This window comes from Poecilia latipinna, unplaced genomic scaffold, assembly GCF_001443285.1.
Source record: "Poecilia latipinna isolate Pla-1442-1.1 unplaced genomic scaffold, P_latipinna-1.0 Scaffold711, whole genome shotgun sequence".
NCBI classification, from domain to species: Eukaryota; Metazoa; Chordata; class Actinopteri; order Cyprinodontiformes; family Poeciliidae; genus Poecilia; species Poecilia latipinna.
The window spans coordinates 95,157-122,252 of record NW_015113327.1 but is presented as its reverse complement, the minus strand read 5'-3'; the positions used below and the strand labels follow the sequence as shown (position 1 = coordinate 122,252).

The 27,096-nt window shown below is 38.8% G+C and overlaps 1 protein-coding gene and 1 long non-coding RNA gene across 2 annotated transcripts in view; one reads left to right on the top strand and one right to left on the bottom strand.

The window, feature by feature from the left end:
• The window catches only part of LOC106955164 (integrin alpha-5-like), a 52,301-nt gene extending 32,591 nt beyond the window's left edge, over nucleotides 1-19,710 (bottom strand). Inside the window, exons 1-10 of the mRNA XM_015045174.1 lie at nucleotides 19,302-19,710; nucleotides 9,420-9,544; nucleotides 5,745-5,845; nucleotides 5,271-5,394; nucleotides 5,118-5,179; nucleotides 4,527-4,572; nucleotides 4,312-4,437; nucleotides 1,656-1,700; nucleotides 1,472-1,515; nucleotides 1,294-1,350 (exon numbers count right to left, since the gene is read on the bottom strand). Of these exons, the coding sequence (XP_014900660.1) occupies nucleotides 1,294-1,350; nucleotides 1,472-1,515; nucleotides 1,656-1,700; nucleotides 4,312-4,437; nucleotides 4,527-4,572; nucleotides 5,118-5,179; nucleotides 5,271-5,394; nucleotides 5,745-5,845; nucleotides 9,420-9,544; nucleotides 19,302-19,504 (933 nt within the window). The 5' untranslated portion in view covers nucleotides 19,505-19,710. The remainder of the gene's footprint in view (nucleotides 1-1,293; nucleotides 1,351-1,471; nucleotides 1,516-1,655; nucleotides 1,701-4,311; nucleotides 4,438-4,526; nucleotides 4,573-5,117; nucleotides 5,180-5,270; nucleotides 5,395-5,744; nucleotides 5,846-9,419; nucleotides 9,545-19,301) is intronic.
• On the top strand, nucleotides 7,317-16,565 carry LOC106955165 (uncharacterized). Its single transcript, XR_001426517.1, has 3 exons — nucleotides 7,317-7,329; nucleotides 10,814-10,819; nucleotides 16,152-16,565. It is a non-coding gene; the product is annotated as an uncharacterized LOC106955165 (long non-coding RNA).
• Nucleotides 19,711-27,096: the final 7,386 nt, after the last annotated feature.

The window sequence follows — 27,096 nt, the reverse complement described above, 5'->3', positions numbered from 1 at the left end:
TCCTGAAAATCTTCCCCTCCCAAAAAAAATTGCCCAAGTCATTTTCTTTCTTTTTTTTTTTTTTTTTTTTTTTTTTTCCCAAAATCACTTTTGCTTAAAAATGGTTTATGCCATTTTTAGGAAGGTGATGTGTAGCTACAGAATGATTTACTGAAATGTTGAATTCTGTTGTAAGAGAATCAAAATATAATATTTAATCATATTCATTAGAAAACAGCCAATCTGAAGCCCAATCAGAGCTCCTACATTTAAAGAGTTCAAATGTTTTCAGAGGCTTTGGAGAGATTTCTTTTAATGTTAGGGGCATTTACCTTGACAACACTTCCATACTTTTCAAATGATATCTGTCTCACAAATCAAAACACAACATAACCTGAAGTGGGCGTCCAAATTAGCGCTGAGGTGAAGTGCTTTCTACTACGTTTTTAGCATCCAGACTAACTTACTTCGGCTTTATCTCAGAACATAAACCACTGAGACTGATCATATAAGGATAAAATACAGGTTCTGAAAAGCCATTGTTTGCACCGCATTTTATTTAGGGGGTAAAGACGTAAATGGGGTAAAAACAAGTGCACACTGCAGTTTTATGGTTTCATTTTTAGAACATTTCTAAATTTCACAATAATGCTCTACTTTGTGGTGAACATCACATAAAATTAAAATGTAATTGCATTACCATTTGAGATGATATATGTGAAAAAGTTCAGGGAGTATAAATATATTTTCAAGGCACCACTATGTTGTACAAAGTCATCCTATAAATAACGGTGATGCTAAGCCTGTCACAATAAGCCATAGATCAATCAATCACATGACAAATTAAAATAGGCTCAATAATCTCCATTTGCTGGTTTTCCTTGTTTCTTTCTTTCCAGTATTTGTTTACAAGTCAAGTAAAACGTGTTAGCGACAGGCCTATAGGTGAAAGAGAATTTAAAGTGGTCTATTAAAAATTGGTAAAGCACATATGACTTCAACATGAAACCCAAAAACCACCTAAAGCAGAAGGTCAGTGGTAGGAAGTTTCCCTTACTAAAGCAAAATGAATCTGAGTATGAATGGGGAACTTTGTGCTGCTGCTAAATTAAGCCAGTGACATTTCAGTCACTGAAATGATTCATCATCCCTGAGTGTATTTTCAGAATGTGGTTTAACATCCAAACCCGCCTCCATCGTGAAAGCAGCACCGTATTCTGTTTCTGGCTTTAGTTTAAGGCTTTTTAGGAACTTCCAGCAGCGCTCACTGTAACCTTTGACCCCTCTAAGGAGTCAAGCTCTGGAAACACATACCTGTTCACCCGTCAGGTTCAGCACAGACTTCAGGTCCTTCCCACTTAAAATGGACACCTACAATCAAAACACGGATTGCTATTTTTATAGAGAAAGAAAAACAGCAATTTGACATCTTTAGACTTTTTTTTAAGCTTCCATTTTAAAATGTATGGAACAGTAATAAGAAACTCCTTACTAAACCATACAGCATGAGTCCTTTTGGAACTCCTGTGATGAAATCTACAAACAGAAACAGGCAATCAGTCCTCGAGTTTGAAAAATGCTCCCGTTTCCTGAAAAGACTTAATAATCCCCTTCCGTTTCAACACAAACATGTGTGTTGTTACTTCGGCTCTCTGTACTGTAAATATGACCCTCACCTTCCTCAGCATCCCCACTGAACTCGCCGCTGGTCACAGAGTAACCTGCAGGAGAGGCGGAGTGGGAGGAGGACAGAGCAAGACATTGGAGATTCATTACAGCGACTACACGATTGCACAGTTTTGATTTCAAGAATAGAATTGCTTAATGGAAACACACCAGTATATAAAAAAAAACCTCGTTACAGTGGTTTTTCAGCCGATTTGAAATTAGTTTATTTTGCAGAACTGCAATGGAAACACTATTTTCACATGACATGAGTCACATGATCAACAACCGGATGTTGCTGCTGGCACAAACCATGAAGAAGAAGAAGACAACAGGAAGTAGCTGGAGGACGATGGTGCGGCGTGTTTTTTAATGACTTTGTGTGAACAAACATATTCATGTGATTTTAACTGTGTTTCACTTGCGAAATCATGTCATTTTGACATTAGTGGGACATCGACAAAGTTTTACATACATCTGTGATGGAAACACAGCTGATGTCATCGACGACAACACTTTGGATGAGTTGAAGTTTTTGGTAAAGCACTTCTAGTCATGACCAACAGTTCAGTTTTAGATGTCCTACAGAAACATTTCTTCCTCTAGAAGCAAAAAGTTTCCACTTAGGGCTGAAACAGTCAATCGGAGTAATAGTGATAAATCGATTATTGAAATAATTGTCAACTAATTGAGTAATTAATTTATTGTTAAGTAATTAACTTATTGTTTAGGTGGCAGCAGATCCTGTTATGAATGCTAAAGCTAGTTGGCATGGCCAACGATGACAGTGGATAAACGGTTTGTCTCCAATTGTGAGTTGCTTCTCCACCATTAGCACATTTAGCAGTGAGTACATGAGTTTAGTTGACAGCACCAAGACCCTCAAGTCATTTTTCATTTTATAACATGAAAAATGACTCAAAAAGAGGTCATTTGCTTAAAGAAAAACATAGTCAGAGCAGGGAGTGAGGCAAAACTGTACAGAAAACAAACATTTTATATTTTAGATATTTTAGATAAAAAAAAAGACTTTGTCTGTAAATATGTTCTATCCTGAACTCCTCAGATGGCAGTTTTAGCTTCAAATTCAAAAATGATCTTAATTATCACCTACTGCACTTCGATTAACTGATCAATTATTAATCAGTTAGTCCAAAAGTCACCAGATCATCCCTGCACTGTACTGATAATAAGAAAAAAGGAATTGTTATTGTACTTTAGGCAATAAAATGTTCATTTTCTTATTCAGAAAAGAACTGAGTTGTTTATTTAATTTTTAAATGTATTTCTAATATTGTATAAAATAAGCTTACGTGGTAAAGTAAAAAATCTGCAAAATGTGTCAAAGCAAAATTCCAATTAATTGTCAATGTCAGAATAATCAATAGTTGCACCAGAGCAGACCGTGGGTCTCGGCCCGGTTGTGTTCACAGTTCACACCTGCATGTGTGAGGTGTGAACGCAGCTGCAGCCACAGCTTTCCTGCTGACAGACCCCTGACTTTCTGAGTAGGTGGTTACATTTATAAATGAAGGAAAAACATGCATCATCTTCACATTATGTTCTACTTTGGGGTAAGCCAATAAAATCAAGACAAGTGCTTCTAGCAGAGTAAAATGTGAAAAGGTTAAGCATTGTATTAAATATTATATTTAGCTATGAGGATGCTGTCCCCATCAAATGAAAAAAACATTTTCTGACTCTAATATTAGTTTTCATATCTTAATAACATAAAACTGCACGTAGGTTTTATAACATGAAAAAACTAAAATAAAAGATATTTAATTCTCTTATCGTCAGTTGCGATAAAGTCTGTATTTCTACCATGGAATAATCCAGGCTGTTGCTCCCGGCCAGAGGAGAGGATCTCTGATTGAGTGCTTACTGAAAGCTGACCACCAGATTGTGACATGAAGTATCTCGAGGGACGTCATGAGTCACACACATGCTGCTGATAGAACCATCAGAAAGGTCAAGCAAGAGATTTTTAAAGAGCATTTTGGGAGAATTTTCTAGTTGTGGAGTTGGCAGTTTTTGAGCGATAAAACAAAAATTATATCCATTGTGATAGATCAGTATTATTAGAAAATATGTCTGATAAAAATTTGAGAATTCCATTGAACTCTGATCCAGAATAGCAGCTCAACCAGACGTACTCGGACATACTTCTCTCTTCAGAGGTCAGAACGTCGTCATGGATGGAGAACTCAAAGAAGACAGTTGTGTGGCAGTTCTTAAGAAACAGGGCTAGGCCCCAACTAGCTTATCAAACTTGCAAGCGTCCATTAGGATTGTGGGAAATGAAGGAATTTGTCACAAATTCCTTCACGGTTGACTATGAAATGTCAACCGACAACACAGCAGGGCTGGACGCCCGAGTATGTGGGGCCTTTACTCAACAGGCTGTTTCTAGGTAACCAAAGTGTGAGTGAGATAACTATTTCCACCAACCTTCGTTACACTTAGAAAAGTTTGACCACATTCTACTTTAAAACAAAGTATGGGAATAAAAGACTTTTCTCTGCCTACATCCCCCAGAATGCCATGTGGTTTTTTATTGGAGTTGAGTGATATTATTGAATATTCTAATGGACATATTATCAATTGACATTGTCTGAAGCTTAACTTTGTGTTGGAGCCTGATTTGATTCAAATGTGCTTTCTCACCCAGGTAGCTGTCGTCGTAGCTCCCCTGGACCTGCTGGGTCTGAATCTGTCCAGTGACTGACAGCAGGAAGTAGGAAGGGTAGTAGGCCTTAACGATCTCCTCTGTAGAGGCCGAAATCAGCTGACCTAAAAAAGGTTCAATGACATTTGACTTTTTAGGTCGAAATCCATTTTCTGAAGGGTTTTCATGTTGCTTCACGTTCATCTCAGCTCACCTTGCCAGTAAAAGCTGCCAGGTCCTCCAAGAACAACCCTTCCATCCTGTAACACACACACACACACACACGCACACATACACACACAACAGTAGCAGAGCAGTTCCTCCTGAAGTCCAAACAAAGTCTGCAAGAGTATACTGTGCCTCGTAAAAACTTAATACACCTTCAAGTTTTCCACATTATTTTTATTAATAAAGTAAGAAGCTTCAGTGTATTTTATTGGCTTCATAAGCAACCAGTCGTTCACTGGAGCATACAGACTAAAAATAACATCTCAAAGCTAAACATGTAGCAGCTAACGCTAATGTCAACAGCATTTCTAAAGAAGTCCCATGAATGATCAGAAATTCCTGAAACTCTGGAAAGATGAATGGATAGAATAACACTTTACTCCAACCTGATGAAAATCTTTTATGTTTCTTCCACTTTAGTATTATATACTGCTTTCTGCTTGTTTACCACAATAAATCCCAATAAAATGATTTAAACCCTTTGAAAGGCACTCTACGTATATCACATATCATTTTCAAACAGAGCAGAAACACGATTAAAACAATAAGTGAACAGCTGAGCATATAATTGCTGTACCTTGGTAAAGTCAGCACTGAATCCTCCCTGACAGTAACCCTGTCCAGCAGGGCCGTGTCTTTCTGCAGCGAGAAACACCAAAACATGGCCACAGCTGTTACTTAGTGTTGCAATGAAACAGCTAAGAGTGGGTGAGGTTGTATAGAAACCTGCCTGTTCTGCAAGGGGCGAACTCCACAAAGGTTTTGAAAGCGTCAACAGAGAGGTAGCAGGTTCCTGTGATGTCAGAGAACGGCGTGTCATGTTCCGTCCTCCAGTAATACCTGGGAGCACAGGCCTGGACACAAGAGCAACACAGGGTTAATTATGAGAATAAAACAGAAACGTGAAAAAATAACAAATCTGGCATTGTTAACAAGAAGAGAATGTCCAGAAATCCCAAATTATCCAAATAAAAATTTTGAAATAAGCCTACAAGAGATAAAAAGCTGCTGAATTTGTTACTTTATTTCACCAAAAAACCCAAACTGGAACTAAACTAAGGAGGAAAACAAATTTTGTGGTTTATGAATAATAATTTATTGGATTAAAATTTGTTTGATCCAATGAAATAATTTCCACTTCAACCCTCTGTCAGTATTGGAGTATAGATTAAATATTATACAAGTGTTACTTCTCTAGTCTTACCAAGATGCTGTTACCATGGGAACGCACAATAGCTCCAAACCACTGATGGGACTTGAACTCAACTTGAGTGTTCACACCATTTATATAAAAATGGCGGTCACCTGCAGAAACACAGAGGAGAGAGAAGTACATTCAGAAATTTAGAGTTTCATTCAGGCAGCAGCCAGAGCCTCCTTCATCTGGACCCCTGGTAAAGACGACCACTGAAACCTTACACCTGTCTTTCACTGCAGCAGCACAGAACAGCTGAGTCTGACGAGCCGCTCACATCAGACCTTGAAAACTAATTAAAATAACTTTGTTCTGGTAGATAGATAGATAGATAGATAGATAGATAGATAGATAGATAGATAGATAGATAGATAGATAGAAAGAACACACCTCTTAGTTCAGCCCTAATACTCACCAGGGTTGTTAGTAAGTCAGTCCACATCTGTAGATGGAGGCTGCTAGTAACCATGTCATCACTGTGTTGTGCATGTGTTACTGTTTTCTTTTTTCTTTTTTACATGGATGTATTATGGCTTTGTTCCAGGGCTCTGCAGCTTTAATCTGCTTTCTATGACATCAAACCTCTCACAGAGATCATGCTGTTCCTGCAGTCCAAATGGCTGTTCTTCATAGTCAGGTTCTGTTTTTAGATGAGCCCTGGCACTAAGACAGGAATAATAACTTCAGGGAGAGTTGAAGTAAGAAAGTCTGTGTTGATCTCTGGCAACCATTTGGAATTAAGCAACTTGATTAAATATCCGATCTCCACAAAATGTTGCTTTAAAAAAAATAACATTCTGCTGTAGGGTTGGGCAATCTGGACATCTATCACCATATTTCATGATACTATTGTGATAATGATGATAAGAACAACTTATTACTTCTATTTTTAGGGAACTGTATGACTGTGACTCCATCACAGCAATCATAAGTAGTGCTCTCGAAAAACATTCCTATTTGTGAAACGCTTCTTTTAGAACACCGGTCATAAAAAAGAAGGGTGCTTGTGCACTTTGAATGCAGATGCTTGACATTTTGCTCTACACCTAGCATTTCACGAGTCTGGTTTCCATTCAAAGTCTATGTGGAGGTGCTTGGAGGGCATGTCAGACACGTCAAGATCACTCTAGCTGTTGTTTTCTGTTGCCAATCTATTTGTTGTACGGGTCAAACGCTTTAAATCACGCCTTGTTAGATGCTTCTCAACGGGGCCTCGATGCATCTCCACATGGACTTTGAATGGAAACCAGATGCACCTGATGCACAAAATGCATTTGGTGTAATCAAAAATCTTACCATGATAAGGTAGGTATATCAGCACCTTATTAATCCATGTGGGATTTTCCCTCAGGGAAATTGTAAAATTTATCACAATAAATGATAAATGATAAACGATAAACGATACAATAAACGTCCACCCCTGTTCTGTTGAAACAAGTTGCATCAGAAAGTTTTCATGTGTTAAACTTAGTGAGCATTGGAAAAGATTGTGAAGCTGTAAGATTAACGGCAGAAAGAACGCTGACCCTCCAGATGTAAAAAAAAAAAAAAAACAGAAATCTCCTCAGCGTTGTATTTCCCTCAGACTGCCTGTGTTTGTAAACATTTTTTTGGGTGTGTATTTATACATGCTGGGTTTGCACTTGCGCTGCGTAAACTCCATGCTTACAATAAGCTACACCCTGTGATTCTCAAACAGCGGTCCATATTGCTTCCTGCATTGCTGATGCAGCCAATTATTTTCCCAGCAGGGTCGGACGTGGCCCACGTCCTCTGGGGTCCTTGGCCCATTATGAGTTTGAGCTCATTTAACATGTGGCCCAGCAGAATAAAACAAAACTAAAAAAAAAAACTGCATTCATAACCCTTTCACCCTGGCTGGGGTTGGGTAAGAGATTTAAGAATCATTAAAACGCAAAAAAAAACAAAAAAAAACATAAAGAGCTGGTTTGAACCTGCAGGTGAAGGGGGCAGCAGCTGGACTTTCTGACTGCTGGGTCAAGCACAGGGTGGTTAACTCAGGACGGTTCTGCCACTTTCATAGCTAAACAGACAGAGATGATCATCCACTAGTGCAGCTGACTTCACTAGAGGGGAAAGTGACATCGTAACATCCTGGATGGCAGTATGTGTTCTGAAGAAACAAACTGCTAGAGCTTAACCTTACATGTAATCGTACATTTTACTTGTATTACTTTTAATGAATATTTCAAGACATAAATTATGACTAACAGCTAAAGCACAGTTTTCCAAAAGCGTATTGCTGTCTCAGAGGAACAGGCTGTGAACATTTCCCCAACAACCTCAGCAAACATGTTCTGTTTACTGGTTAGCTCACATAGCTAGTTAGTATGACTGTCACTTTAGCCTTAGTGCTGTCGCTAAGCTGTAGTTGGGAATAAACTTAAATTCCTGCTCAACCAATAGCCTTATTAATGTTTACTGACTTAATATATTCATAATACTGTCATGATCCGTGGTTTTCTGTGTGTTTTTGAGTTTTTCAATGTGTTCCTGTTTCCCTGTGAGTCTCTGTCCTGTCCTCCCCGTTGATTGCTCCCCAGGTGTGTCTCATTCCCTTAATTACCCCGTGTGTATTTATACCCACCTGTTGTCTGTGTTCCTCGTCGGGTCCTTGTCAATTGTCAAACGTTGCAGTCTGCGTCTGTCTGTCCGTCTTCCCAGTTGTACTGGTTAAGTCCTGTGTCGACGTCAGTTCCAGTTGATTTAGTCTTCGTTGTCAGTTGCTACCGGTGCTTAGCTGCGTGCTAGTTGTTCCTGCCGTGCTGCCTGATTTGGACTATGTGAACTACATTCATCATTAAATTCATCTTCACCATAACCTGGGTTCTCTGCGTCATCTCCTCACCACTTCAACCCCACCTTATGACAAATACTACAAATGTTAATTAGTAATTCTAATCTAAATGTTGGATTTTTTTTTTAAACAAAGAATAGCTCTGAAAACATATATTTACAAACTTTTCTGCTTTAGAAAATGTGTATAAATGTACTATGGAATAAATATAGTCTAATTAGAATCTGACTTTTTTTTTTTACACTGAATTTATAACCCTGAAATTTTACCTTGTCTATTATGTGTATGAAGTTTTTATTTTACCTTAAAGATTTGTGTCTCCTAATAGTTAACTGTGACCCAATGCAATGGTGTCACATGATTAAAGGAGTGTAATCTGATTGGGTAAAAAGCTGTTTGGCTCCATCTATTGCTGACCGTTCTGGCTGGGTCACCAGAAGGTCATTACGTTTGCAGCAAATTTAAAAGAAAATCATATTCATAAAAGTTGAAAGTCAGATGAAGGACTGACTTTCAACTTTAATTCAGTGGGTTGAGTAAAAATATGAGGAACTAAGGCACATTTCAAAGCAATTTCTTCAATTTAGCAGCTCAAAAGTAATTGGACAAATTAAATAACTAAAAATAAAGTGTTCATTTCTAACACCTGGTTGAAAATAACTGGTTGGCAATAAAGTCTTGAAGCCATGGACATCACCAGATGCTGCACTTCTTCCTTTTGAATGTTGCGTTCTACGTTCTTTCTGTCGCACCACAACACATGCAGTCTGATGCCAACTCAAGATGTTTAACATTTGCTTTCCTACAAACATTTATCTGCAGAGAAGAAGTAATTGACCCTTAGAGTCTGAATAAAACCGTGGTACCTTGCTGGTCAAAGTTGATAACACTGCAGTTGTTCTGGCTCCAGGAACAGCGGTACACAGCTCCTCCCTCGGTGACGTTTGGCTGGCTGGTGTTGGCTTTTGGAGCTCCAATAAGGACACTGATACTGGACAGCAGAAAAACAAAGAGTTTAACAAGCTGCTGGAAAAAAACACAAAAGTGCACGAACATTAAGGCTGCACGATAGATAAATCATGAATATATTGTTATTGAAGATCACTGAATTCAATATGCATATCACTAGGAACTGCCTGGACTGCAATAAAAGTTAGCTTGAATTACTGTGTGGCTGTAATATATTTGGTGACCCTTGTTGTTAGAAGCAGCATTAAGAAGATTTAGTCAAGATTTGGTCAAATCAGTGAGCAAAGTTGTTTTATTGCCAAAACAGCAGAAGTGATCCAAAACTTCATTATGATTAAAGTTTTTGTATTTTTATTTTACAGTGCCTAGAGGAATGTCTTTTATGTAAACAGTTACATGAATTCATAATTCAGCCAAGCTAGTGCTCATCATCAACCAGCCAATCAGAGACATCAGAGTTTTATTCAACTGTTGGAGCAACAAGCCCCGCCTACTGTGGAGCGGCATTTCAGGAAAATTATATTTTGTAATTTTATAGAAGAGCTATGGATTCAACACATTGGAAAAACTAAAAACAAGCCATCATCCTCCTTGTACTTCCTGTCATCTCCTATGTGGTTTTCATCAGTAGTAACATTCAGTTGTTGATCATGTGACTCATGTAATGCAAAAAAAAACACCTCATCCTCAAGTACAAAAAGTTTTTTATCGAAAATCTATTTTTTTTTTCAAAATTGCCATGTTTCTACTAGACAAATGTGTTTTTGTAATTTCACTTTCACTTTATAGTTAATGGAAACGCAGCAACATAAAGTTAGCACTTGATAGACGTCAGGTTTGGGGTTTGTGTAAGTCAATGCTGTCGCAGGATGTGATTGGCTGGATCGTCTGACAATCCAGTGGATTGTTGGAACCAGTGGGGCCATACCCATCAGTCCCAATATTAGAGCACTGTGACAGCTGTATAAGCTGTATTTTGGGTAATTGGGCAAAAAATTACCTAGCAGTCAACAATGATTCCATGGATTTACTCGTGATCCCATCATTTATGTCCACTTTGGCCACAGTAGGCATGTCCAGAACCATAACTGGCCTGGGTGAGTACAAAGGTTCATCCAAATCTGGCCTATGTTGGGGTGCTTAACCATTACCTTTAAGTCATTTAAATTTACACTTACAGTACTGAGAAGTACAGAAAGGTGGCTTCAAATACAAACTACAACTAATGACATCAAGGTTTTGATTTTAGGTGCTTGTTAGTTTTTTTACAACTACTTTATGAGGTTTTAAGAGAGCAGTTTCCAGCTGTCACATCTGTGTTGGGGTAAATCTCTGCTGCTATTGCTGGGTTGTTACAGCTGGAATTTTAGCATATAGTTAAAAATTACTGTGCCTTAAACTGACTGTAAGAAAGAACTGAGACAAACAACTCCTTTCAAAAGAACATAAAAACTAGAAGCTGATTGGATGGAACATCTATCAAACTCAGATGAGGCGTCTCACATCTACAGCTCTGATATGCAACATATGTCATGTTATGGCTGCCTATAAAAGTCAAGTCAGGGTTATTTATATTTCAGCAACAAGGCAGTTTAAAGTGCTTTGCACAGTAAAAACATAATACAGTAACCAATTATGAAACAAGCAATAAACTTTGCATTTGGTCAAATGTCATCATCAAAATCATCAAGCAAATATACGTCAGATATATTGATCAATGTTGCAGTTATTTGTTATGAATCAAAGCAACTCTGGACAGGTGGGTTTTTAGCCCTGATTTAAAGGAACTCAGTGTTTCAGCTGATTTTGTCATGAATTGTGTTAATTGAGGTAGTTCTGGTTCTGGCTCTGGATGCAGACCAGAACCAGAACCAGAACCAGAAGACCTGAGAGGTCTGAGGGTTGATACAGCAGCAGATCTTTAATGTATTAGGTCCTAATCCATTCAGTGATTTATAACCTAAAGTTTAAAGAGCTGTTCATCTGTCATAACCTGGTATCTTAAAACTAGCATAAGATTTAGCTGCCTAAAAGAAAAAAATCCCAAAACAGATCCTGTAATTACCCTGCAATCCCACTGTTAGTATTATAAATGGTTTGAAGACAACAAGGAGGAGGTTCTGGAGTCTGGTCTAGTCAAAGCACAGACCTCAAAGTAATAGAGAACTTGTGATAGGACTGACAAGTGATGTTCAGAGCTGATCTCATCGCAACCTGACAGACTGAACAGCTTAGCAGAAAGAATGGAGGAAAATGGCAGGTTCTATGTTACATATTTTATTTAATGTAAATCAGTTTTAACATTGACAGTAAAGGGGATTTTTTTATTACTTAGTCAAAAACGCCAAATTTTGTTGACAAAAATTGATGATTTGTGAAAGCAATAAAAAGAGTAAAATATCCAGAGCTGTTCATAATATGGACGCATTTAAGATGCTTTTACAGACCCAGATCTAGTCTTTGGCTTTTGAATTAAAAAGAGCTAGATATAATTTTTTTAACTAACAAATTATTTCAATAATATCTTCCATGATTTTTTTTCTTTTTAAATACCCTACCAGTTATTTTGTTCTTGCTGTGCACCAAATTGGTGCAATTAGTTTCCTGTGAAGCTCTAGAAAATACAGCTGAGATTGACACTGACCAAAAACAGGACCAGAGTTAGTCTATTCAATGCCAGAGAGAAAGGAAAAAATTCACTTTCCTTGTTATACCATGTGTGTAAACATGTATTCAGCGGTGAATAACGGATACTGAATTGTCAGCATTTAAACAAGCAACAATAGAAGTGTTTCTTATGGTTATAATGGATCATGTACTTGTCAGGCCAATGTACACATAAGATTTGCAGATGACAAACTTATTTCATGATGCAGTCATTACAGTTGAAACAGTCAGATTTCACCAGACGTAGCTGTAATGTGACATTTTGCAGTCCACTGGCCTGTCTGCCCCGAAGCTAAGCTACCTCAGTCTGTCAGCTCTGTGGTGTTTCTGGACGATCCACAGGGAACAGCTCTGATGCACAGAGGTTAATGTGGACCAAACTATTTTAGTGGCGGGAAACATCACCAAATCCACTTCCTGAAAGACGGTTAAAAAAAAAAAAATTGTTGGAATTATTGCTGGTTTACAGTTTTAAACACTGTAATACATATGTGGTCATGACAACATATTGTAAGAGTTGTTGAAGCTTTTTATTGGTTTTTCTTTCGCAACAATTTTTCAGTTAAAATTTTTCTTACTTTGAACTTTACCTCAACGTAGTAAGAGGAAACTTTGCTGTGTAATTAGCTGTGTTTCCATTGACCATATAATTGTGCAAAAAGGAATTACAAAATAAATTTGTTTAATGGAAAAACTGCAATTTCAAGAAAAGTCATGTTGTTCTATGAAAAGCTTTTCCACTAGAATCAGGTGGTTTTTCAGTCGTATAGAAATGTGTGTTTTTCACAAAAATGCAACGGAAGCACTTTTATCGCATCATAAGAATCACACGGTAGGCACTAGCATCCTTAGACAATGAGCATCTGGCTCCAAAAGAAGTCTAATTGCATTGTGAAGTTTACTTAGTCCAAAAGTGTTGAATCCATAACTCTTCTATAAAAAAAGCAAATACAATTTCCCCAAAGCACTGCTCCCAAGTAGGCGGGGTTTGTCACTCCATCACCTGAATAAAACACTGACGTCTCCTCTGATTGGCTGGTAGATAATGAGCGCTAGCACCATGACTGAACTGTTAATATATTTCATGCAACAGTTGACATCCGTCGCTGCCATAATTTTAAAAAGAATGTTAATGTTTCTACACTAGAAGAACAAAGTACTGCACACATTTGTAGTGGAAATGCAGCTACTCTTATGCTAACTGTATGCTAGTATTTAACTGCCTTTTGACAGTTAAAATGATGCATGAGATTGCAGATAAATGCTAGCTTTATGACCATCAGTGACAGTAGTAGAAATCCACCAGATTGTTTTCTCTGCCCATCCCCAGCATGTCTGGAGATCATAAGTGGAATATTTACATGGCAGGATAAGCTCATCTTGTAAAGTGCTCACTCTGTGGACACTGAGGCAGCCATGGCACAGGCCTCTGTTTCAAAACCCACTTGACTTAATCACCCTCACCTCCTGTGATCTCTGCACGTGTGGAGTCGTAACTTACACCGCTGAGTCAATGAAAAGCGCTAGCAGTGAAAATTTAACAGCCAACGATAGGCTCCTTGACAATAAGCTGTGTATTAGAGGAATGATGGATGCCTCTGTTGAGACCTGAGAGCAGGATTCCTTTCCTTTAGCTCGTGTTCACCAGGAACATCTGCTCATGGGGAAGTGAATCACAGGCAGGGTGAAGTCAAACATGTACCGTGCAATTTTCCCCTGAGTGGATTTCAAGACAACATATTGGCATACAATGTCAAAAAATATATATTATTAAAGGTTTTTAAGTCTCACATTCATCAGGAAACTATTTGTGATGCTCATTTTGATGAGGATGTCAGCCACTGAATACTGTGCAACATGACTTCTTTCAGGGTGTTTTCATGCCTGATAGTCTGGTAGACTCCATTACGGAACTTGGAACATTTGTTACATTTTCAGCTACTGCTGCTCTCTGAGTCAAACCAAACCAAACCCTTTGGAAAACCTGCTTACCCCTTCTCGCCTGTGGGGACACTGCACCAAAAATTGCTGAAGGAAACAACATAGGATCCTCTGAAAAAGAAATGCAACTTCCTTCTTCATGAAACGCAAACAAAAGGTGTGTGGTGTCAGATTTTAGCAGTCGTGGGATTTCCTTTTTATCTTTGGAAAAAAAGAGCTGTTTTTCCCTCTCACTTTAGACTTACCTACACATTTGTTTTGATTGTATTTACCCAGAATGCCCAGGGCAATAATACGCATCTTGTTTTGGTTGCGATCTCCGCTCCACTTTGCATTCACATAAGTATTCAGACCACACCAATGTTCACTTCAACCGAATTCAGAATGAGGTTTGTGGATGGACCAGAGTTCACTTTTTTGGTCAGCATCAGAATTTGATTGAGCGTTTGATTGAGATCAGAGTTGATGGGAAGATGAGTGGAGCTAAAGACAGAGTATTACTGGATGAAAACCAGCATGGCAGCAAAAGACTAAAGGCAGCAGGATAACAACCCTGTTGCCTGAAGCATCAGGGTTGTCATCCTTTAGAATGTTTTTGTGTGTCAGAGTGGCCCAGTAAAAGGCCACACATAAATCCAATTTATGATCTGAGACTCACAGATTGTTTTTCCATCCAATCTGAACGAGGTGATATTTTTTGGCAACATTGCAGTATGTCACTCTCTGGATGGTGCAAAGCCAGTTGATAAACACTCTAAAACATCTGCCGCAATAACAGCAGGTGGTTATATAAAGTATTTTCAAATGGGGATTAAATATAAATGCATGTCATGCTTTTCAGTTTTTACGGATAAATAATGTTGAAAACCATGTATCGTTTTTATTTCCACTTCACAATCACGCAGAAAACACAACTAAGGTTATCATATAGCAAAAAATGAAGTGATTACTTTAGCATCACTCCATTATTTTTACTGTATGGTTTTAATGCAGCCAAACAGCCAGAACTGTAGGAAAACCAAGGAGCAGAACAGTCCTTCACCGTTAGCAGAGGACATGCAGAAAGAGGACTAAAACAGATGTGTAATTATTTCCCACATGGCTTTGTATGGACACACTACCTTCCCACACATGTGCTGCATCTAACCTTACACTGAACAGTGAAAACAGAGCTAACCTGGAACCAACAAAGGCCGCTCTTTATAATGCTAAGTATGGATAAACAATCTAATAACTGTCAGAATGCATGGCAGCCAGGAAAAACAATGCTATCAGCAGAGACGTGCTCAGGAGAGCTTCACTTTCCCACAGACCAGCAGTCTGGATTCATGTTCCGCAACAATTGAAAGCTGTTAAAACACATGAAGCTGATTGAGGACAAAGTGTAGCATTGTTCAAAATAATAAGTGCTGCGAGGAAAAAAATAATCTCCCTCAAAACAAATGGGTCTAAATCAAAATCTTAGTAATTAGCCCACAACATGCCCGCTAACCACCGCGGGTTTAACAAAGCAAGCCAGAGAATCTTAACCAATTTCCAATAAGGAAAACATTAGCCCAACATGTTAGCCTGCTAGCCCCAGAGGATGATGGTGAGTAGAAACCTGATGGAGAGAAGGCAGGATTTACTGTAGGCTCACCTGCTAGCTGGTGAAAGCTAAATTTCCTACTTCAGCAGTGTAGTATCTATTATATGTCACCTGTACAGTTACAGTCAAAAATTGACAAACTTTTGATTTTGATTACATGGCCCATCGTAACATAAAAAAACAGGGGAGTTCATTTTTCAAAGTCATATTTTCACAATTTTTAAATGTCACAGCTTCAATCTAAATATTTAATTTGAGCAGACTACCCATTTATCTTCATACTAAATGTTTAGTTAGAAGGCTAAATATTTCTAGCCTCAAACTGAATATTTAGTTTGCCTAACATTGGAGGGTTCCCGGTTCAATCCCCACTCTGTCTGCCTCTGTCATTGTGTCTTTGGACAAGACACCCACCAGCCTTGCCTGCTGGCAGCCTGTGGCTACTATCCAGTAGCTCATCATCATCAGTGTGTGAATGGCTGAATGACTGACTGTAGTGTGAATGTGAAGTACTTTGGAGTCCTCTGGACTTGATAAAGCACTATAAAAGTACAGGCCATTTATCATTTACCACAGTTCAGAGTCAAATATTTAGCTAATATGTAAACTAACTTGCCAACAACCAGAAATGTTAAATAACTGTTAAACATATTTTCTTTGTTTTAATGGTTGTTGTGTTGATTACAGGGTGATTTCTGTTATCAAAAGGAAGCAATGAAAAAAAAAGACTTGTTAAAGTGTTTGTTTGTCATCTCACGTATATACAGCCAGTATTACAAACTTGACGATGGCTACAAAAAGTAACAGTTATCCAAATGCTAATGGTGGTGTTTATGCAATATTGACCTTGGATAAAAGAAAATCCACAATAAATTCAACACCGGGAACCAGGTCTTTTTTTGTCTCATTAAATCCATGATGAAAATGAACGTCTTATAGCATCAAAAAAAAAAGCCCAAAGAGAGTATTAAATCCATGGCCAGAACGAGTGAATGGAATCTTATTGACCGCAACTGTGCAAAAAGATTTTAGGTGATGAACTGAGTCCTCTGGAGATTTACAGCAGCTGTGGAAAGCGAGCAACAAGAGTGGACAAGCCAATCAGCTTTTGGCTGTGGCCTCAAATCTAAAACCTTTGATAGCAGTCAGGTTGTTCTGATGGTTCTGTTAGTCTGGTTCTAGCTCGCGGTAGGCTTGTCTGGTTATTACAGCCTTGAATCTTAAGTTGTTCAGCTTTAGGTTAGCCAGTGAATACTGAAGTAAAGCCAACCAAACTGGTTCAGTGCCAAAGTAGTTTGAGTGTCTGTTTGGCATTAGATTTTTGTCTCCACCAGCTCTGGTACCGTAAGATTGGCACAACCTCAGCTCAGACTGAGGTTGTGCCTCAGTCTGAGGAAAGAACAGGATCCATAATGATCTGAGGTCTGGATCATTAGCTGTGTTTCTGTAACAAATGTGCACAAAACTTTGTCTATACTCCACTCATATAGAAAAAACACAATTTTGCAATTGTGGTGTTTCCAATAAATAGGAAACACAATTAAAATCCCGATATGTCACTAAAATATACAACACGCCATGACCCTCCAGTTACTTCAATGTCATCTTCTTGTTGGTTTGTGCTAACAGAAACATCTGGTTGTTGATTATGCAGCTGATGAAGTGTTTCCACTGGAGTTTTGCAAAATAAACTCATTTCAGTACAGTAAAAAAAAAACACTTCAGCCTAGTGCCAAAACTTTTTATTGAAAAACGAGATTTTTTTTTTAAATTGGCATGTTTCCATAAAGCAAATGTATTTTTAAATGTCAAACTGAGCAATTATGTTGTCAATGAAAAAGCAGCTATAGAGACCAACAGCCAATTAAAATGTTACAGGAGCCAGTAAAGACCCAAGTTTAGGACCAGACATGTTTTAACACTGGAAACACTGGAGAAACTTTGGTCTGAAAAAGTGTCACAATCTGTTTAGATTACCCTAGTTTATTAGTAGCATTTTTGTGTGTGTCTCAGTGATGGACTGACAAAGCTGTGTGCTGACTCCAAATCGGACCTCTGTAGGCCTGAAGATAATAACTTCAGGTTGGTTTCTGTTCAGCTGGAGAAAGTTATGGGACATCCACAAATTGATTTGTTCTAAGCATCTGTTCAGTGCTTGGATTGGTTTGGAGTCAGTGAATCCTGTCTATTCTGAAAATACACCGATTTTTCTGTGGAATGTAATTCCAAATTATCTGATTTTTTTTTTTTTTTTTTTTTTTTTTTTTAGTAGAGCATATCTCAAGCATAAATGCATAAATGAAAGAAAATGCATCTTGTGAAACCAAAATGTCAATGCTACCAACTGGCTGGTGTTTGCAAAGCAGCCAATCCAGAACCACCTGGATTGGCTGCAATAAAGTGAATGTTAGCTCCAACCTGAAGCTGTTCCCACTGAGCTTATTAATGCACATTAAGGTATAATTTGTGTTTTAACTGGTAGTTATTAGTGTTTTTTGAGGGGGTCTCTTAATTTACTTATTATGGTCCCTAACCCCTGCAAATACTAGGGCAAGCACAGAAAAACCACTACATATGGTCTAGTCAAATTTCAGCTGGGGTATTCCTACACTCATGATACTGTTTTAAAAAAACAGTTTACAAAACCGTTATTTAAGAAAACAAAACAGGAAGTTATTTTTTTCAATTTTCCAAAGAAAATGTATAAAGCTCGTCTCATCTCGTGAACTAAATATTGTGCAACATTTTGTTACTTCAGCTGCAGTTATTTATCAATCAATCAATCAGATTTTATTTGTATAGCACATTTCAGCAGCAAGGCATTTCAAAGTGCTTTACATCATAACAAAGACAAAAACACAGTCATAGTGAGCTACAAACCAATTCTCATCTTGTAAATGGATTATTATTTTTTTATTTATTTTATATTTTTTTTGTTATGTGAAAGCAATCTGAAGCCATTGATTCAGATTGGGTTAATAGATTTCACACCTCATTCATCCCCTTCAGGGAACTTGAGCCAAACCAGGTGATGGACCTTTCTGTGTGTAGAACAAGAAGAAGACTTTTGATCTCTGACTGCATCTCTCTCAGCAGTTCCTGAGCTGTCAAAAAAAGCCAAATGAAAAAGCCCCACTGTCCTCTTGGAGCCCTGTTCGGGGTAAGAGTCGTGTTTTTCTTTGCTGTGGGTTAACCCCCTCCTCTCTGAATCACACACAGACTCGTGCGTCTGGTTCCAATCAGACTCGCGCAGGAATTCCATCTGAGTGTGCACGTGTGTGGAAAAGATCAAAGTGCAAATGAAGTATGTGTGTTTTAGTAGAAATAGTTTAAAAAAAATACGAAACAACCCAAAATTACATTTGGAATGTATTTTTACAATAATAACTTCCAGTATTCAGACGGGTTGGGGTCTTTGTGTCTGTGCTAGAACAGAAGACCGGATGTAAACGTAAACAAAAGATTTGAATTAGGAAGAAATTATGATTTCTAATTATCCTTCGTTGTTTGTTTTTTTTTATTTTTTTTATTCAGGTTGTACTAAAATACAGCCAGTTTTGGCGGAGTTGTGCTGTGACCTTACCTGGATGAGTTCCCGAAAAATTCCACGGAATATCCGAAATAACTCCCCCTCTTTCCCGTGAAAACGGAGCGTCCCTCCGTGTCCAGGTTAAAAGCGGCACAAAGCTGAAGCGCAGCCGCCACTACAGGTAGCAGCAGCGCGGCGCGGCAGCGGCGGTCTCCCCGCGGCCGGTACGAAGGTGAGAGTCCAGGAAGGGCGCCCATCTCAGCTGCTGAGAGACTCTTCTTTCATGGAAGAGGCGCGGCGCAACACGCATCATCCGTCCTGGTTCCTTATCCCGGCCAACTTTGTGCTCTTAACCCGAAATCAGAACCCTGAACAACCCAACTTCTCAGCTCCAACAGGTCCGGTGTGGTGCTGTTCCAGATTGGATGGGGACATGTAAACACGCAGAGAGAGAGAGAGAGAGAGAGAGAGAGAAGAAAGGAGGGAAAGGTTGTATCTTCGGGGGTGGAGCTGTAAGTGTTCCCAGAGGCTGCCTGGTCCCTAGTTTACACATTACAGTAGACAGGAGAGTTTGTTTCAACTTGTGTAAAAGAAATCATACAGCACATCCCATTATATTGCTTTTCAAAAGCATTCATAACTATTGTATACTATTAGTCAGGAAGCCTAGATTAATGCTTGGTAGATCCACCTTCAGCTGTGATTCCACCTCTGAGTCTTCTGGGTTATTATGCCTGGACCTTAACACATCTGCAGACTGAATTTGTTAACAAGTGATAGCAAAACAACTCTGGCTCACTGAGACTGGATGAGTGTTTATGTAATGTCGGTAACCATTAATTTTAAAAACTTTGACACAGATTCCAACTTGATTATCCTTTAATGTGCATCATTTTCTGTTCCTGCAGATGAAAATCACCAACACAGCATGACATTATCACCACCATGTTTCACCATAGGGATAGTGTGTTCAGAGCCACACAGCGTCTAGCATGTTGGCCAAAAATTCTGGCATTCACGGACATTTTGGACTAATACATTCTCAAAATTAGGCTCTTCTGATATGTTAACAGAAAAAGTGGAGACAGGAGACAAATTCAGCCATCTTGAGACAACAAGGTTCAGATATGTGGAGCCGTTCACCCATATGCAAGATATGGACAGAATAATTCAGTGTAACAATCAAATGATTGACTGATTAAATGTCTCAAAACTTCACCTTACAGTTTTAGGGGCATTCCTACTATTGTACCATAATATTCACTGTAACACTTAACATTTAAATATGATCATGCAATGTGCCACCTTTTCTGTCTTTACATTAGAGTGTCAGCTGCCAGTGACACTATCTTATGAATTCACTACGGAGAAACATTCCATGGCAATGCAAACATCTTATATAGGTTTTTGGTTGTAGGGTGAGTGATCCAGTGAGGCAGGGTGAGGAGAGCGGCCCGAATCCGACGGCCAACTGCTGGCTGGTTTGTGAATACTCCCACACGTTTGTTTATTTTGCCACGATTCCCCAGTACCTCTATGTCCAGCCTTGGGCTGAATAAAACCTCTTTGTTATATGTAACTTGGTCTGGTCTCCTTATGTTGTGTGTCCTGTATGGACCGTAACACCAAGGACACAACGACAGAGACGAACGGAGTGGTGGGTTCACTGAGAGTGAGAGCCGAGCAGCAATAGGATAAAAAGTGGGTGGGTTGTCTGCTCTTTTGATTCACTATAAAGAATCAGTTTTTTGAACCAATTCTTTTGAGCATGATCCATCACTAAAACAACTTATTAGTGTTCAAGATGCTGTTTGATTGATTCCAAAATAAATCAACAGTTTTGTGGAACTAGCTTAGTATTTTGAATATGATTGCACTGAAATGGATTATAATTGTACTGATGGAGCATCTCAGCAGATGCACTATGATACACTGACTGTTCTCTACTCTCTCTCATAAGGACAAACGATCACTCTAAAAGTTCTGATTGTAAGTGCTTCGAGTGTTCTCTGACATTAGTGTCACAATAAGGAGGGAACGCAGAGAGAACTGACCTCTGTCCAAGTCTTATTTTGTCTCTACCCGGAGTTCACTGAACTGTGAGCAAACCCTCAGCAGACAAATAACTGAGAAAGCTTGAAGTGTTCTGTGAGTTCACCTTCAGAAAAAATTATGTTTTTCCCCAACAAAGCTAGCATGTCAAGACAATTCAACGATTAAAGTGAGAAATCCCACGAACTGATCACATCTATTCTCGACTTCGTCTCTCAGCACTTTGCCAGAGCTAAGCTTCTCTCTGTAGCAGCAGACAGGCAGTTATGCAGTGTGTGATTATTTATAGGTGTATTCGTGCATGTGTGTGTGTGTGTGTGTGTGTGTGCGTGTGTGTGTGTGTGTGTGTGTGTGTGTGCGTGTGTGTGTGTGTGTGTTTGTGTGCGTGTGTAGGTGTGTGCGTGTGTGTGTGTGTATGTGTGTTGGGGGGCAAGAAGGGTAACTGCTCAAGGAGAGCCTCTGATTTGAATAACATTAAGCCATGCTGTTTAGCAGGCCAAAGGCAACACCACTTGGAGACGGAGAGTGTTCACTCTGTAAAAACACGACTCTTAACGGCACATTAAACTGCACCCTGTAGCTCTAGCTGATAGAAAGAAGAATGATATAAATTATGGCTTATGTGTTTGGTAGCTATTCCAACTGGCAGTTCATATCATCATGAGCTTGAGTTGCGTATGTAACCAGGACAGACTGTGTTGTACGCCACACTGTATAACCAAGTATTATGTTTTGCTAGTACGACTTGTCCTCATCAGTCAAAACCCTAACTTTCATCTCCATAATCTATTCCCAATTAAAGTAATGCAGCACTGTGCAGCACAGTGGCACCTTTTTACCTCACAACAGAGCAAGTAATGAGTCCCATTGGAGCTCTACTGGCATAAAGTATGAACTACCTGTTGACACAACTTGATCATCTGTTCTACAAGTCCTTGGAAATGAGTTCACATACCGCGAACTTTGTTCTACAATGCTACAACCACTGGCCTGGTAAAAACCAACTGCTTTTGCTTTGTACAGAGAGTCTGAACCTTGAGAAGTGATTCCTTGTTGGAGTTGTAGACTCTCTTGAAGTTACGTTCTAAAACAGCATGCCAAGGCTTGGACTTCTCACAGAGCACATAAATTCTTATAAAAATGTAAAGACTATATAGAAAATTCATAATCACTATGATGCTTGACCTTCCACCTAACATGCAGGCAGGGTAAGTAGAGCATTTATCACAGAAGCAGCCACAAGTCACTATAAATACAACAAAATGTGGTTATAGAATCATTGATTCATATGCAACCCTAGCTTTTTTCTTTCCACTTCTCAAATATATTTAATCTTTTGTTAGTCTATCACCAAACACCCAAATAAAACAGATTCACACTTTAACCTATCAACATCTTTAAAAAAAAAAAAAGGGCTAGGGGGGAAGTAAGCCTTTTTCATGCCGGGCCTTGGCCCCCTTATCCCCCCTTTGGGGAGTGCCACCTGCAATTAAACACTTTAATTATGTAAACTAGATGAATGGTGTCTGAATAGTTTTATTTGGAGATTTTTAAAAACATGAAGGAACTTGGGGAGAGGTCCTCTTTACCCTACGAAATATTTGTTTTTCTGTGGTATCTACTATTTGGTTAACTTCTGAACCGTCCCTTCCTGTGGTGTGGCTCTGCATCCTGAAATATGTCAAATTACGGTGGCCAATTGTCAGCGGAGTGCTGTAAAATCCCAGCTGTGCTTTTAAAATAACTTATCAGATGCAAACACATGCCCTGCTCTAAATCGACTGTTGCTTTTCTGAACCAGGAAATGCGCATCAAGCTCAAATGAGACATTTGTTTTTACCATTTTTTGATAACAGAAAACAAACTGGAACAAACTCAGCAGCAGAGGTTATAAAGATGGATGCTATCCTGCATTTCAGAAAGATTACTTTGTAATGATTAATCCCAGTCAGCCGGAGTAAGCTAATAAACAAGTGTACCAACTTGAAACATGGAGACAGGAAGTTATATTCCCATCTGACGTATGGACCCTATGGGCTGCACTGGATCTTTTCAGCTAATTTTCAAAGACGAAATGAGGAGAGGAAATGAGCATCGGGTGATCTTAACAGATTTGGCACCGGCCTGTGGAAAACCAGTACGTTTCTGGCTGAGGACGGCTGTGAAACTGCAGAAAAGCTTAATGGCTGCTTTTCCAGTTACATTAGCTAGCTAATTGGAAAGGTCTGAGTAACAGAAGCTCCCCGAAACACCTCTTCAGCTTGGCTGCAGTTACTTTTCCACACGGGCGCTTGTAAAGTTTAAAGGTTTCATTCTCCAATAGCCATGGAGCCAGCCATGTTGAGAAAATTAGAACATTTCACAGCCAAAACCACCACAGACTGCCAAAAGTTACCCTCCAACACACACACACACATGCACACACCTGCACGCACACACACACACACAGAGAACATGTCTGTGTTATGTCAGAAAAAGGGGCGATAAGAGATACACACTTCGTATGAGTCAGGCTGCTGTTGGTTCATAATGGAGGACTCTTCCCTGCACACTTACAAACATACACAGGGCCACCCAAACACGCAGGAAGCCACATGATTATCACAATTAAAATAGCGACGTGGTTACTAATGTGGGAGTTTTGGGGGGGAGGGGTGATTCTGCTGAGTACTTTCTAAAGTCATCGTGTGGATATTTAAAAAAACCCTGAAATTGCTCATGTGTGGACCCATGACAACAGGCTAGGGTTCTGTGAACTGCATCTCTGGGGCCCAATGTGGCTCTTAATTACTTAATTAGCCAAAAACGTGGGAAGAAGGAGAGAGCGCATGTTTAAACTAAAGCGAACGGGGAAGCCTGTACTCATTCTTCTATCTGTAATGATCTAATCTGGCTTGTTCTACACAAGGAAGGTTCTTTTTTTCTAATAATCACAGCATGAGAAACAGTTTTACTTTTCTAGAAATAAAAATAATTATAGTTTTCTAAGCTCACAACAAAACAAAAGCCGTGTACAATACAATCCAGCAAAAGAGTATTTACTCCTTTAAAAGACAAAAAACTGAAAATCTAATTACTTTTCAGATTATTGAATTAGTTTACTAATTCATCTTTCTTTCTACAGGTCGCACTGGTTTTGGGATTCTACACAATTTGAATTTAAGAGGAAATACTGCAGAAATATTCCTTTAGATTGAAAATATTCTTAAAACTCTACATTAATCTGTTGCTTTCTTTAGAAAAGGAAATAATGTGTGACCATTTCAGATCAGCTGTATTTAGTTCTAGTTTCTGATTTTCAAATTTCCTTTGCACGTTTTTGACATTTTAGTGTTTCGGAGCATCAAACCAATTTAAATATTAGTCAAAGACAACACAAAATGTAGTTTCTAGATTGTTTTTAGATGAAGGTGAAAAAAGGGTGAACCAGCTTGTTAGCCTTCCTCCACTTTGAAAATGTATTTAATATTCCAACAACATGCCAACATCTGTCTACTGCTAAGCGGATTATTGCTGACAACTCCACCAAAACTCACCTTTGAAAGATCTGAACTAACCCTGAACTAACTGGTATAAGAAACGACCAGGAATGTACTAAATGTGTTAGAACCAGTCACATAGTGCTATTTTGTAGCACAATCAAATAACTATGTTAACATCAGTTGTTATAAAAATGCTTCATATATCAAATATGACTTCAATGAAATTTAACTTCATAATTTAATGTCTTGAAATTAGGCATCTCTCTTTAAGAAATGCCTGCTCTTATTGAAACTCTGCCTTCAGGAAGTCACAACAACATAGCTCCTCTATTAACCCTTTAACAACATTTTTACCTGCATTGGACTGAGAAATAGCTAATTTAATGAGCTCAGAAGATGCACAGCTCTAACAGGTGTTTGCTAATTGCTGCTGGCTAGTCTGAAGGAGCTGAGTAGAGAGGACTCTTCTGTAATGTGGAAACTTGGAAGCTTGGGAATTGCAGCTCCCAGGAGGAGCTAGGGTCAACCAGGTATTTTGCACAGTTGCATGGTTGCCACGGGAGATTAAAGGATTTCTCAAACATGCATAAAAACAATCAAGGCAACACTCCAGGTATGTTTTAATACCTTTAATAATAAAATAATAGGATGTAATGCTCAAAAAAGTCAATTTTATATAATACTTCCCCTTTAAAACAGTAAACACTAGCAGAACCAGTCAACAGTCATGTTAGCTTTAGCGTCAGTTCTTCAGGTAGAAGATGAACTGTGTTAGCTCCCAGAAGCACTGAGCTGCACACACGTCCATTCCTGCTAATGTTGTTTTTCTAACTGCGACATGACCTCGCCCTGACCGGTCGTGTCTCTGCCCACGGTGTGGAGGAATATCATTACAGAAAGAAACACATATTAAACATTTCCTCTGTTCATTTCCACAGAGAGCAACTTGTTCTCCTGCAGTCTCCGGTGTGAGGCACTTTGTAACACTGCTGCCAGAGGCTTGTTTAAGAGATGTGAAATGGAAGATTAAATCACTTTTTATATCACCTCAGGGTGTTTACACAGAATGGACTCTAAAAATGCGACCGTGCAGGGGTTGAGACTATAGCTGATAGGAGCTTTTTCTGTTTATCCACCATGTGCCTCTTCACGTTAAAGCTGCGTACTGATGGAGCTGCGTCATGGCAGCATGGAGCCCCAAGTGACCTCAGAGGAGCCCGAAGGAAAACTCACACTGCAAACAAGCAGAGCAGCGCAGAGCAGAGCAGCGCAAGGTCAGCAGGGAGGAAACAAGCCTCTGACATGTCCTCACCCAGTTAGGGCCCCGCTCTGAAAAAAATACAGGATAAGTAACAATAAATTAGATTCATACTGGAGCAAAGCCCAGAGTGCTCCACTGAGAATATCTCCTTTTTAGCATTAATCTCTTCATGGCTGTGCATGTCTATGAATTATGCATAAGCCCCCTGATAAAACAAACAAACAAAACAAACGGATCACCAGCTGTTAGGATCAGAAGTGTCCAAACTTTTTGCCACATGCTCCAAAATTGTGACGTTGAAAGAACTTGAGGGGGAGGGAGCATAATCCTTTTTTTTTTCACAAGAGAATTTTAAAAATAAACATTAATCTGCTCAATAATAGACTAACCACGCAGGATTTTATTCAAACAAAGAATTTTTGCAGAAATAGGATCTGTAAACCATCATAGATTAAAACATAAAAAGGTTTTTCACCATCGGGTTGTTCTACCGCAGGGTTTATGCAGGTTTCACCAACTCAAATCTAAGACTTTTTAAGGTCAATACTTATGGAATTTAAGACCTGCATGTCCAAAGAAACGTAATAACTTCATCCAGATAACTGCCAACAAACTTTAACTCACATAAGGTAGACAATACAACAGCTAGTTAGCTAGAACCAGTGAGTCACAGAAAGCAAAAAAGACGAGAAAACAAAACTACATAGAATATACTACAAATAAAATAATCCTGCCAAAAGAAAATTTAAGACCTATGATCAATATATTCAGGCCAACTTGGTTTTTGAAAGGAATTTAAGTCATTTTAAGGCCTTAATTTGATGCATAAATGTAAGACTTATTAGGGATCAGCGGACATGCTGTCAAGATAAATATAACTGTTTTTACCTTGGACCTCTCACCTCTCCCTGAATATCCATCTTTCATCATCCTTCATTGATAGTTATGGGTTTATAATTATGTTGTTTTTTTTTCCATGTGAATTCCCAATACAAACGCAGTCCTACAGTGTCTGTCTCTGAAAATAAATGGTAAAAATAAAGTGTCCATCTGA